The following is an 11,602-nucleotide window of genomic DNA, read 5'->3' as shown; positions in this document are numbered from 1 at the left end:
TTTTTATGCGAGGGAAAATTAGTGTTGAACAATAAAAACAACAGTGTTGTTGCCTCGGGTCTATCGGTCCTTAAAACTAGCATACTGATAAGCCCTCGACTTTTCTGTTTTAGGGATAATACTAGTTATTAATAAGAACATCAAATTTCCGCCGGGCAACTATAAGTCGATAGTAGCTCAGAAGAGGACTTAATTGTTTAAACGGTGCACGCTGAGTCGCTTACCACTTCTATTTGATACGTCGAGTTTCATTTGCGTCACATATAATTCAAGCTCCACAAAATGTAGCAAAAATTACAGTGAATCATCCCAAAACCCATACAGTTAACAAAAGTAAACTTTGTTTTGAGAGGTAAATGGCATCAGTTCAGTTCAGTTCAATTCATTTTATTCGCACTTCGATGTTTTGTTAAATTTATAAAGTATATGCCGTGAGTAATAAAACATTAAAGAAGAAAAACGGAAATAAATAGTTTTGGGGGGAAGTGTGCGGTGGTAAGAGGAGCTTAGCTTTCAAGCTAACTACCGCATACACGAATTTAAAGATTAAGGTGAATTAAGTGCCATGGCTAGCTACGGAGAAATATTTTATGTACATTAGTTAAAGACGTTAAACCCTGCGGATTTTCTTCCGGTTCCGTTTTGCATCTACGTAGGTCTAACTTCGCTGGCACTTAGAAGATCTTTCGTCATGAGATATCCACCCACAGTCCACAATTGTTTTTACTTTGATACACATACCGTCACAGTCACAAGCAAGAACGTATAAAAGTCGAGAGAACCCTTGAGGAAGGAAATTTAAGCGATAGAACCTTTTCAGTTTACTGCCTTGCTTCTTTAGCTGAACGTTTCAGCGATATTGAGTTCTAGGGAATAAACTCTCTTATTTCCTACAACTTCAAGATCGATTTTTTTAAAAACAAAACTTCGTTTAGCTCCTCGTTATTTTTTTCAATGAAGTTCAAAATTTATTTGAACTTTAGGTTTTGTTTATAAAAATGGAACTTCCGTTTTTTCTTAGGAAGTGGATTTCTGGCAAGTCTAGAACTTTCCGAGAACACGTAAAGAATTAATTCTTCCGTGTTTGAAGCCGTGGTGACGCACATGTATCCAGCTGCGACGAAACATCTAGATTTCCTTAAAGTTACATTCGCATATCTGAGTAGAGTTTCACTTTAATCCTCGATGTTGTGAAGAAAAGGAGTTCATTTTTACTAAGATGAGTTAATCTTCATGTTTACAACCAGAAACGCCATACATCAACGCCATTAACCCAAAACCGTTTTCTACTTGTTCAATGTTTTATGAATTAATTTGCATTTGAAATCAGTCTTGCCAAAAACAGACAACCCTGCTGAGCTGTTTGATGTTCACTTGGACAAGTTAACATTTTATCGTTTACGGTGGCTTGTTTAGTCACATTGAATGTTGAAATTATTTCCTTTTGCTGGTAATTTGCAATTGGCACCCGACGTTTTTTGTGGACAACGATTCCAATTAGCAACCTCTAAAGCGAGATAATTTACAGCCTTGTTTAATTTTACTGGTGTTCCGTTTGCAGGTGGTAAAATAAATACCGTGTTAACCAGACTGCAGGGAATTCAAAACTACAGGTGCCAGGATGTCTAGAGGAGTGTTACAAGTTATCGACCTTGCGAGTATAAAACTGTGGTTGTCAACTTGGATACCGGTCAGATAAAAGAGATGGCAATGTCAGGCTTCTTTTATATGGTGCTGTGCCTCTCTCTTCATAAGGTATGCTTTTTTGTTTACAAAAATTATTAAACCTTGTTTACTATTTGTTTCACGAATTTCTACCTGGAAACTACTCCACTGGTTGTATATTTTTCGCTATGATATCGAAAAACAAATGGTCTGTTTTCTATTGTTAATTGACCCTGTATCGAGTACGGTTTTCAATGAAGGAATGGGAGATAAATGCCCATATTTCCTTTTACAGAAGAACGTCATTTTTTGTTGATCTCACTCATGTGCACGTACACCAACACCGAAAGACTTTTAATTTAAGGAATAAAGTTTTAAGAAGTAAATAACGAAGGGCAATAAAAAATGGAATATTTTCTCTCGGCGTCTGCATAGAAGGCAAAAGGTAATGAAAGAATCTTGAAGTTTTTATTACTTTTAATATGAGGAAATTTTGGATGATCATAACGCATATTTAAAAACCTTGTGAACACTATTCGTTGCCAACCAACAAGTTAAAATTAATGGGCTTTAGTTAAACCAATACCGGTAATATTGCACTTCAATTAACAAGTATTGGAGACGGCTTTATTTCGACGAGAAAGAGGGTTTTTCGGTGCTTTATTTAAAATTAGAAGGTTTGTAAAACCTTCTAAAATAGGTAAGTTTGTAAAACTATTCATAAGAGTTATAATTAATTCTAGGTTAGTTGGGTCCATCATAAAGTTTAATTTTTCTAGAACATTACGTATGCAGACAGGTATCAATTTGAGGAGGAACCAAAAAATTGCCGTCTTTATGTAGTCAATATTAGAAGATATTAAAACAACAAAGTTTTTTTCGCAGCTTATTGAATAAGAAATTGCCTGTAACAGTTAATCCCTAGTTGCAATGAACTTACAAGGAAGATCTATAGGCGAAAATCCCCCATATGCTGGTTTAAAAATATATCCTCCATTTAATAATTAATGAGCATTTTCAATTCAGTTTATCAGCCTTGTTTTTCCCGCTTGTTGAGGCTTAAGTTCGTTTCCCTACCACGCAGATAAAATAACTTGTACCATTGAAAAAACGCCTTGATTTAAGAAAATAGCTATCTTTAAAAACTGTGTAGAACTGAAAGAAACGCTTTTGAATCTATAAACACAACGCATTAAGTTTTGTTGTTTGTTCCTAATGAAAGGAAAATGCGACTCGAAAAAGTGTTAATGTGCAATTGAATATTTCATTAAAAAGCCAAACCCGAGCTATAGAACGATTTTTAGTGCTTAAAATTTGTATGGCTGTTGAAAGGAATAAAAGTAACGTGTTAAAATTATCTAATATTCAATGACCTAAATCGCCCTTCTTCAAGAAGACTTAATGGAAATGCGCGCGGCTTCTTAAAAACTGGAATGCAAATCTTAAACAAAACCTTAGAGACTTGCAAAAATATAGCGAATTTTATTTCGTTGTTTCTTTGACTCTATACTGTAAGCGATTCAGCTTTTAAGGTAAGGAATTCTTCTTCAATTCCAAACCAGCTGCCTATGGATAAACGAGAAACAGGTTTTTTTGTCCATATGCAAAAACGCCGACAGAGAAACCTTATAGCGAAAATATATAAAATGCAACAAACTCATTGAAATTGTTTCACTTGTTTATGCCGCTGTTAATTTGAAAAGGATCTCGTCGGTGTCTTCCTGTAGGCGAATTAACTTCTCTGTGGTCGAGACTCTTGTGGGGGATTTAATATTTGAGTGGATTGACTAACTGGCACTTTGCGGCCGGCCGACGGCCATTTTGTACCTGGTCAATTCAAGAGCTAAACACCACGATTTCGTTTAACTGTCGAAATTTGCAGTCGAGCATTGCAGCCGAACATTGCAGTTGTATTCTCTACTTTGGAGAGAAATTGTGATTTAAGGGGAGAATAGGGCTCAAGTAATATGAAATATATAAGAAATCTGAAGAGGAAAAAGAGAGAAAAATACGTTTTAAACTTTACCAATTAGTCTGCCACCAAGAGAGAACTATGTGCATTGACAACACCCGTTTTTGGTGCATACCCATGTGAAAATTATTATCCCTAAAAATTACTTCTTTCCTCAATACATTTCCCCTAAAATTCATCATATCCCGCACCTTTTATTCTCTTTTCAATTACCAAAAACACCATGCAAAAGAATAGCCGTGAAAGATCCGTGAGACCTGGCGTCACAGATTGACGCGTAAGTCCAATTTTGGTATCATTTCCTGTCAGCTAGCGACTTCCTTGCCTCGTTACTCATGCTTCAACTGTCACCTAAAAAACCGACTTGTCGTAATGAGTCTATCGTTTTAATTCTTTAAATGTCGAAAAGACAATGATTAATTATTGCATGACGCTGAAAACGATTGCGAGAATTATTAAGGTCAAGGTACTGCAAACTAAAAACTTGGCAAGCGCGTGCTTTTTAATAAAAACTTCCAAACTTACAATAACAGATATTTTTAGCTGTTGTTTAAATCGTTCTAGAGCCTTCTCTCCGGCGTTTGAAGTTAACAGCAGTGTTAAACAACGTTCGCATGTCCAACCGAGTTTGCCAAACACAACAAGTCGCTACCGAAGAAAGTTGGCGAGATAAGACGTTGACTGTTGTTGTTACCACACTCTCAGCCAACTTGTATTTGCCAACGTAGTAACATATACAGAGGCGCTTACAGTTAGCACAATCGTTCATCAACATAATCAAATCCGGCATTGTTTTATTATACATTTTAAATAATGATCGTCATTTGGGGCCATGCATTGCGGTGGTATGTAGCTTTTCTCATGCATCGCAAATGGGTGGAGGCCTATGCTCCACCCAGGAGCAATAAAAGCTAAGTTTTTATTTATTTCTTGTGGGGTAGGGACGGGGGGATGTCTTATTATGGACTAGTATACGGGGCTCGGCTGGAAGAGGGATACCTCTTGCGGGCTGGATGTAAGCAAAAGGGAAGGGATCTCGCGAGCCGAAGGTAGAGAAAAAAAAAGGGTGAGGGAATCGAAAGCTGCCATTTAGGTATTAAAAGGGACCTTTCAAAAATATCTCGAACAGACCAACCTAAAAGACATGCACTGTTTTTACTCAGTTTAAAACCGGCAGTAATTAACTGTGTTTGCAAGGACCACCGCGACAAAAAAAAGTACCGTATCCTGTGGTGAAGGATCTAAGCAGCGAAAATATTGTAGAACAAATAATATTAAAAAAGAACAAGGCTGATTTCACGGTCAGGGAAGTATATTTTCCAGCTTTTCGAAAGGCAAGGCCTTTCTTCTTCAGGGTATGTTTGAGACTGACCCTGTTGCAAGAGACGTTACAATTTCTACTGTAGGTATGTGAAAGGGGTTCCCTTAGTTTTGGTCCAAAATGGTACATAAAAGGGTAAAGGTTTGGACCTCGGGGCGGATCTTCCCCATATAAAACTTTTTTCTCTTCCCCCTCCGGCCCCTCTCTCTCCCCGGGATTAAGCTAATGAAGCATGGCACGCTTGGCCTGACTTCTGCATGATTTCACATCCAACTATTAGATTTGACATTACAACTCGGTGTCAGCGTAAATTAGCTGTCATGTTCAAATAGACGGGTTGAGAATCACTGAGTGAGAAAACTGAATAATAATTAAGGTTACATGCTAAATAATTTCAAATCTGCACCATTCAATTTGGCTGTCGCCTTAGTCACTAAAAGGCTTGATAGCTACTGAGCAGTACTTTCCTAAGGTGCTGTTTATTATGCTGTACAGGTTGGTTCTATCTTTTAAGTCTGCGAATGAAAACCCCAAAGTGGGACAATGCAAATGGTAGCTATCGAGCAGACCGTGCTTGGCGATGTCGGCGTATAATAAATTTTTGTTAACAAAAAGTACATGTTAATAGACAAACAATTCAGGTTAATTTTCAGCAACACGAAATTAAAGTTGGCAAGGCCAAAAGCAAACAGAAAAAACTGGGGAAAAAAGTTCGGTTAATTCAATTTTGACATGGTTCAAACTTTGAAGCAGTAGATGATGTCGAATTTCTTAAGATGAGTTCATTCAAATGAAAATTACTCAGTAAGCGATTCCTTCCTGTGGTTTTTTAATACAGTATTTCAAAGTAAATGTTATTTATCTTTCAGTCCGCGGTTTTTATTTATGTTTGTACATTCAATTTCCTGTGTCTATTTCCTGTCTTACTTTATCCTGTCATCAGCCACCCTTTCTGTGTAAATTTGTATTTGCCATGCGCGCCATAGTCAATCTGTCAAGGTAACGACTGCCAAGTTTATACAAAGTTTCCAATATCGGCCAAGTGAAAAGTTGTTAATATGTGTTCGACTTCTGATTAGTTCTTAATCGGCAATCTTTGTGCTACCGCCTAATGGATGTTTCACATTTCACCTAGCTGCTATTATTATTATTATTATTATTATTTATTACTATTATTATTATTATTAAAAGAAAAAAGTCATAAAGCTACAATAATATTCTAATTTGTAATAAAAATAATAACATCTTGATCGTATTCTGGCAAAAAAATGGAAATAAAAATAGCCTTCTCAATATATTTATGTAAAAAGTCATATTATAATCGTATTCTAGCTAAAACGAAAAAGAAAAAAGAAATGAAAATGGAGATAAAATAGCGTTCTCATATATCTTAGGGAATATTGGCGGGTCTTTTTTGAATATCTAGGTCAGCGTACGATAAATCTAATTTCACCGTTCAAGAGCCTTGGGAGCCTCTAAGCACAGCAATGCTCATCTCAGGAGCGCAAAGGATACTTCTGCCCGGATCCATGACATGATAGCTGCATTATTATTATTATTATTATTATTATTATTATTATTATTATTATTATTATTATTATTATTATTATTATTTTATTAGCTTCGTCAACAGACAATACGTTACGATATTGATCAACAACTTACAGAATACAATAAGAACACAATATGGCAGGGAACCCGCAACAGCGCAAGCCAATTACTGCGGACTAGCCCAAGGGGGACCTAGTACATTAGAAAAATTTAAAATAAACAGACAGGAAGGGAAAAGTTAAAACTAGAAGCAGCAGGAGATGAGGCGAGCGAGACTGCGGCACCTGTTGCCCTAAGGCATACAGATTTAAAGGTACGCGGGTTTTCGCAGTCGTAGTTACTTAATATAAGGCGAAGAAACAGTACTTGGACATAGCATCCTTAAATATTGTGAGTCTGTCCATACACAAGTTAAATTTATCTGCGAGAGTATTCCAGATGCGTTACACATTATCATTATCATTATTATTTCGATTAACTTTTTAAATTGCAAGCAAAATCGTCTTGTTTTTGTTTTTGTTAAAATGCAAAGCAATTTACTTATATTGGTTCATATTAATCCATGTCTTCGTTCAGTTTACCTTTGAAGCATCGAGGAAAGTCTGATTTTTTCACCAAACGAAATCTTTGTAAAAAAAATATATTGAGCTCTACGTGAAGACAAAAGTTTTTAGAAAATTTACTGGCATATTAACACTTTCCATGCTCTACATTTTAACATTTTCCCGTGTTTACATAATATATTTGATAATAAAAGCTGCAATATTAGTCCGTGACAAATTAAGACAATTTGTCTGACATTTGTCGATCTCCATTGTACGACCGCTTCTTTGCGATTGGTCAGCAAACCTCAAAAATTGACACACTGCCAATGAAAGAAGACAACGCTTTGTTTTATCCATCATTTTAGCCTAGAGACGCTTCACGAACTTGGCACCGTGTTGCCATCACGTTCAAGATAATTTCGACTGATTGGGGATCCACGCCATCTGACTGTTTCATATATTCTGGCAAGACGTGCTTGAAATTGCCTTGGATATAAGTGTTAGCGAGAACCCTTCACCATTGGAGCCTACACCTCGCACTCCCCTATATCAGTCATTCGCCGGCCTCACACTAGTACTTCAGTGCCTGTATTTTAACTGACTTTGTTTGCATATAAAAACCAAAAAAAAAAAAAAAAACGGCTGTATGCAAGGATACTGGCGATGTCATTTGCAATCTGTGGCATGGTGATTCCTCTTGTCATCTCCCAACTGCTAATTCAGGTGTGTAGGGTTAATTTAGCTGCCTTTTAAACTTAAGGCAAGTCAGGCCTCATATAGGACTCGGGCCTTGCCGAGCTTTATAGCAAATCAGTCAATAACGCATTTTGTCTAATGCTAAATAAAAAATAAACTGGGAGCGTCAGAGAAAAACTCCTCCCAGTTTAAATGTAAAATGGTTAGACTTTATGATTTCGACAAGAACCTTAAGAGCACGCACCGTGGGCCACTGAATTCCAAATGTCTTAGAAATTTTGCTTTTTCTTCATTTCAAAGACATACACTGGAAGTTGTTTTATTTCGTGATAATTCCGTGTGTTTTGTATTTGTAAACAATTGTTTAAAATGCGAATACTGTTTCTGTTGTTTCTTCAAAACAAATAACTGCCATCTGCGTGATGTTTTTCTTCATTTATCTATTTTCGTTTTTGTTAATCTAGCCACAATTTAGTTTACTGAAATATGCCGCTTGCGATTTGAAGTTTCTTACAATGGGAGCTAAACTTTGACGAGTCATGTCCGACTCTTCGTTAGAGTCTGTTAATTAAATACTACATTAAGTGCTACCATTCAAATGAGGGATACCAAATATGACTTTATTCCCAGCCTCTAAATCGAAGTTGATTTGTTTTTCAGTTGTCGAAAAAGATGTTTACAGGTTATGATGCGGATATAAACGGTTTGATATAAATTTTCGTGTGGCGTGAGCGAGACAATTCTTGGCATGGATCCGTGCGGTTTCCTTCAGATTATGAGCGTCAAAATTGGCTCCTTTTGTCCAACCTTTTGGTCTTGTCAAATATTCATTGGCACCATATTAAAAAGTTAAATACAAACTAATAGCGTCGTTCTTGTATAAACATGTTATAAATTAGTTTTTTGAAAAAACATGCTATGTTTTATATTCTTTCGATTTTTCATTAATCCTCGACATATTCTTTATTTTCTACTCGTCACTTCAACTTTTCCAAAATGGAACAATTTTATTTCCTCACATTATTGCTTCTTTCAGGGATAATTGTTTTAAGACTCCAAATATAATCGCCTTCGATAAATTAGAACTAACACTATACGTCACATGGATTCAGGTCTCACCGTGGTTGTCATGGAAATGAGCAAAAACACGATATTGTACCTGTAAATCATGCAAGTAAAATTCATAAATTTTCTTGGAAATGTCGCAGATAGACACGTTCGAGGCTCGTTTCTCCTTAAAATTAGCCATAGACAACAGTTCACTTAATTCAATTTGGAGTAGCTTTTATTAGATGTTGTGCTAAAGATTTTCCATATCATGATTTACCGCGAGAAAACACCGATTTGTCAGTTCTAAAAAGGCTTTTGTATTCTTAGCTGTTAGTAAATGCTTTCACCAACATAAACACAATATTAATCCCATTTGGCTCCTAAAGGTTCAAAAAACAATTCCATAAATGGTAGCAAATTTTTATTTCGAAAGCGGGAGTTAAAAAACTGGATTATCAGAAGTAAGGTTTTGCGGTACTTGAATAGCTTCCATGATATAGTCAACCAGTCATTTAAAGACTTAAAAGTGGAATTATTTTGCACAGCACAATAAACCGCGGCACAACAGTAGAATTACTTAAGAGCTTTCATTTGAACTGGTCAAACTCTAAGAAACAAGCTTCATCCACTGAATCAGATCAAAAGCGAGAATTATTGCGCAGCGCACACAGGAACACATTGCACGGAAGCCTTTCATTTGAAAAAAGCAGTTAGAACCACCTTGTATAGCGTAATAAACAGCACCACAGTCAAATACTGCTCAGTAGCTTTCATTTGAATGCATTTCGTCCACGTACTTAAAAGTTGGAATCACCTTGTACAGCATAATAAACAACACCACAGTCAAATACTGCTCAGTAGCTTTCATTTGAATGGTCACACTTTAGGATTTTGTCCACTGGCTCAAAAGCTAGGATCAGCTTGTATAGCAAAATCACCAACACAACACCACAGGAAGGTACTGCTCAGTAGCTTTCAATAGCCCACTTTGAAAAAGAGTGATAGCCTGGGTCGAGAGTAGCTGTCCAAGCGATTGTGGGAAGGTTTAGGGGTCGTGGGACTCGGACCTCAAGAGCTTAATAGCAAATCAATCAATAACGCATTTTGTCTAATGCTAAATAAAAAATAAACCGGGCGCGTCAGAGAAAAAATCCTCGACAGTTTAATGTAAAATGGTCAGACTAAATATGCGATTTTGATAAGAACCTTAAGAGCCCGAACCATGGGCCACTGAATTCCAAATGTCCTAGAATTTCTGCTTTTTCTTCATTTCAAAGACACGCACTGGAAGTTGTTTTATTTCGTGATAATTCCGTGTGTTTTGTATTTGTAAACAATTGTTTAAAATGCGTATACTGCTTTTGTTGTTTCTTCAAAACAAATAACTTCCATCTGCGTAATGTTTTTCTTAATTTTTCTATGTTTCGTTTTTGTTAATCTGGCTGCAATTTAGTTTACTGAAATATGCAGCTTGCAATTTGAAGTTTCTTACAATGGGAGCTAAACTTTGACGAGTCATGTCCGACTCCTCGTTTGATTCTGTTAATTAAATACTACATTAAGTGCTACCATTCAAATGAGGGATACCAAATATGACTTTATTCCCAGCCTCTAAATCGAAGTTGATTTGTTTTTCAGTTGTCGAAAAAGATATTTACAGGTTATGATGCGGATATAAACGGTTTGATATAAATTTTCGTGTGGCGTGAGCGAGACAATTCTTGGCATGGATCCGTGCGGTTTCCTTCAGATTATGAGCGTCAAAATTGGCTCCTTTTGTTCAACCTTTTGGTCTTGTCAAATATTCATTGGCACCATATTAAAAAGTTAAATACAAACTAATAGCGTCGTTCTTGTATAAACATGTTATAAATTAGTTTTTTGAAAAAACATGCTATGTTTTATATTCTTTCGATTTTTTATTTATCCGCGATATATTCTTTATTTTCTACTCGTCACTTCAACTTTTCCAAAATTGAACAATTTTATTTCCTCATATCATTGCTTTTTTTCAGGAATAATTGTTTTAAGACTCCAAATATAATCGCCTTCGATAAATTAGAACTAACACTATACGTCATATGGATTTTAAAGGCGCGGTTGTCATGGAAATAACAGGTTCTGTTTGAGCCAAACACGATATTGTACCTGTAAATCATGCAAGTAAAATTCACAAATTTTCTTGGAAATGTCGCAGATAGACACGTTCGAGGCTAGTTTTTCCTTAAAATTAGCCATAGACATCAGTTCACTTAATTCAATTTGAAGTGGCCTTTATTAGATGGTGTGCCAAACATTTTCCATATCATGATTTACCGCGAGAAAACACCGATTTGTCAGTTCTAAAAAGGCTTTTGTATTCTTAGCTGTTAGTAAATGCTTTCACCAACATAAACACAATATTAAACCCATTTGGCTCTTGAAGGTTCAAAAAAAATTTCCATAAAAGTTCGCAAATTTATTTTTATTTCCAAAGCGGGAGTCTAAAATCTGAATTGTCACAAGTAAGGTTTTGCCGTGATATAGTCAACCAGTCATTAAAAGACTAAAATGCGGAATTATTTCGAGCAGCATAATAAACCGCGGCACAACAAAAGAACTGCTTAAGAGCTTTCATTTAAATGTTCACACTTAAGGAAACACGCTTCACCCACAAAATCAGGTCAAAAGCGAGAATTATTGCGCAGCGCACACAGGAACTCATTGCGCGAAAGCTTTCATTTGAAAAAAGTTAGAACCACCTTTTTAGAGCATAATAAATACCACCACAGGAAAGTACTGCTCAGTAGCTTTCATTTGAAT

At 36.1% G+C, this 11,602-nt stretch overlaps 1 protein-coding gene across 2 annotated transcripts in view; it reads left to right on the top strand.

The window, feature by feature from the left end:
* Positions 1-1,547: 1,547 nt before the first annotated feature.
* The window catches only part of LOC146481758 (uncharacterized), a 46,384-nt gene continuing 36,329 nt past the window's right edge, over positions 1,548-11,602 (top strand). Inside the window, exon 1 of one of the 2 annotated variants that reach the window (XM_085107812.1) lies at positions 1,548-1,755. In XM_085107812.1, coding sequence (XP_084963938.1) covers positions 1,705-1,755 — 51 coding nt within the window. In that variant the 5' untranslated portion in view covers positions 1,548-1,704. Of the gene's footprint in view, positions 1,756-7,405; positions 7,778-11,602 lie in introns of those variants that run through there. The other variant, XM_085107811.1, reaches the window with a different exon arrangement.

Source organism: Pavona decussata, unplaced genomic scaffold (genome assembly GCF_977016875.1).
Source record: "Pavona decussata unplaced genomic scaffold, jaPavDecu1.1 SCAFFOLD_48, whole genome shotgun sequence".
Lineage (NCBI taxonomy): Eukaryota > Metazoa > Cnidaria > Anthozoa > Scleractinia > Agariciidae > Pavona > Pavona decussata.
This window is presented reverse-complemented; position numbering and strand designations above follow the sequence as displayed.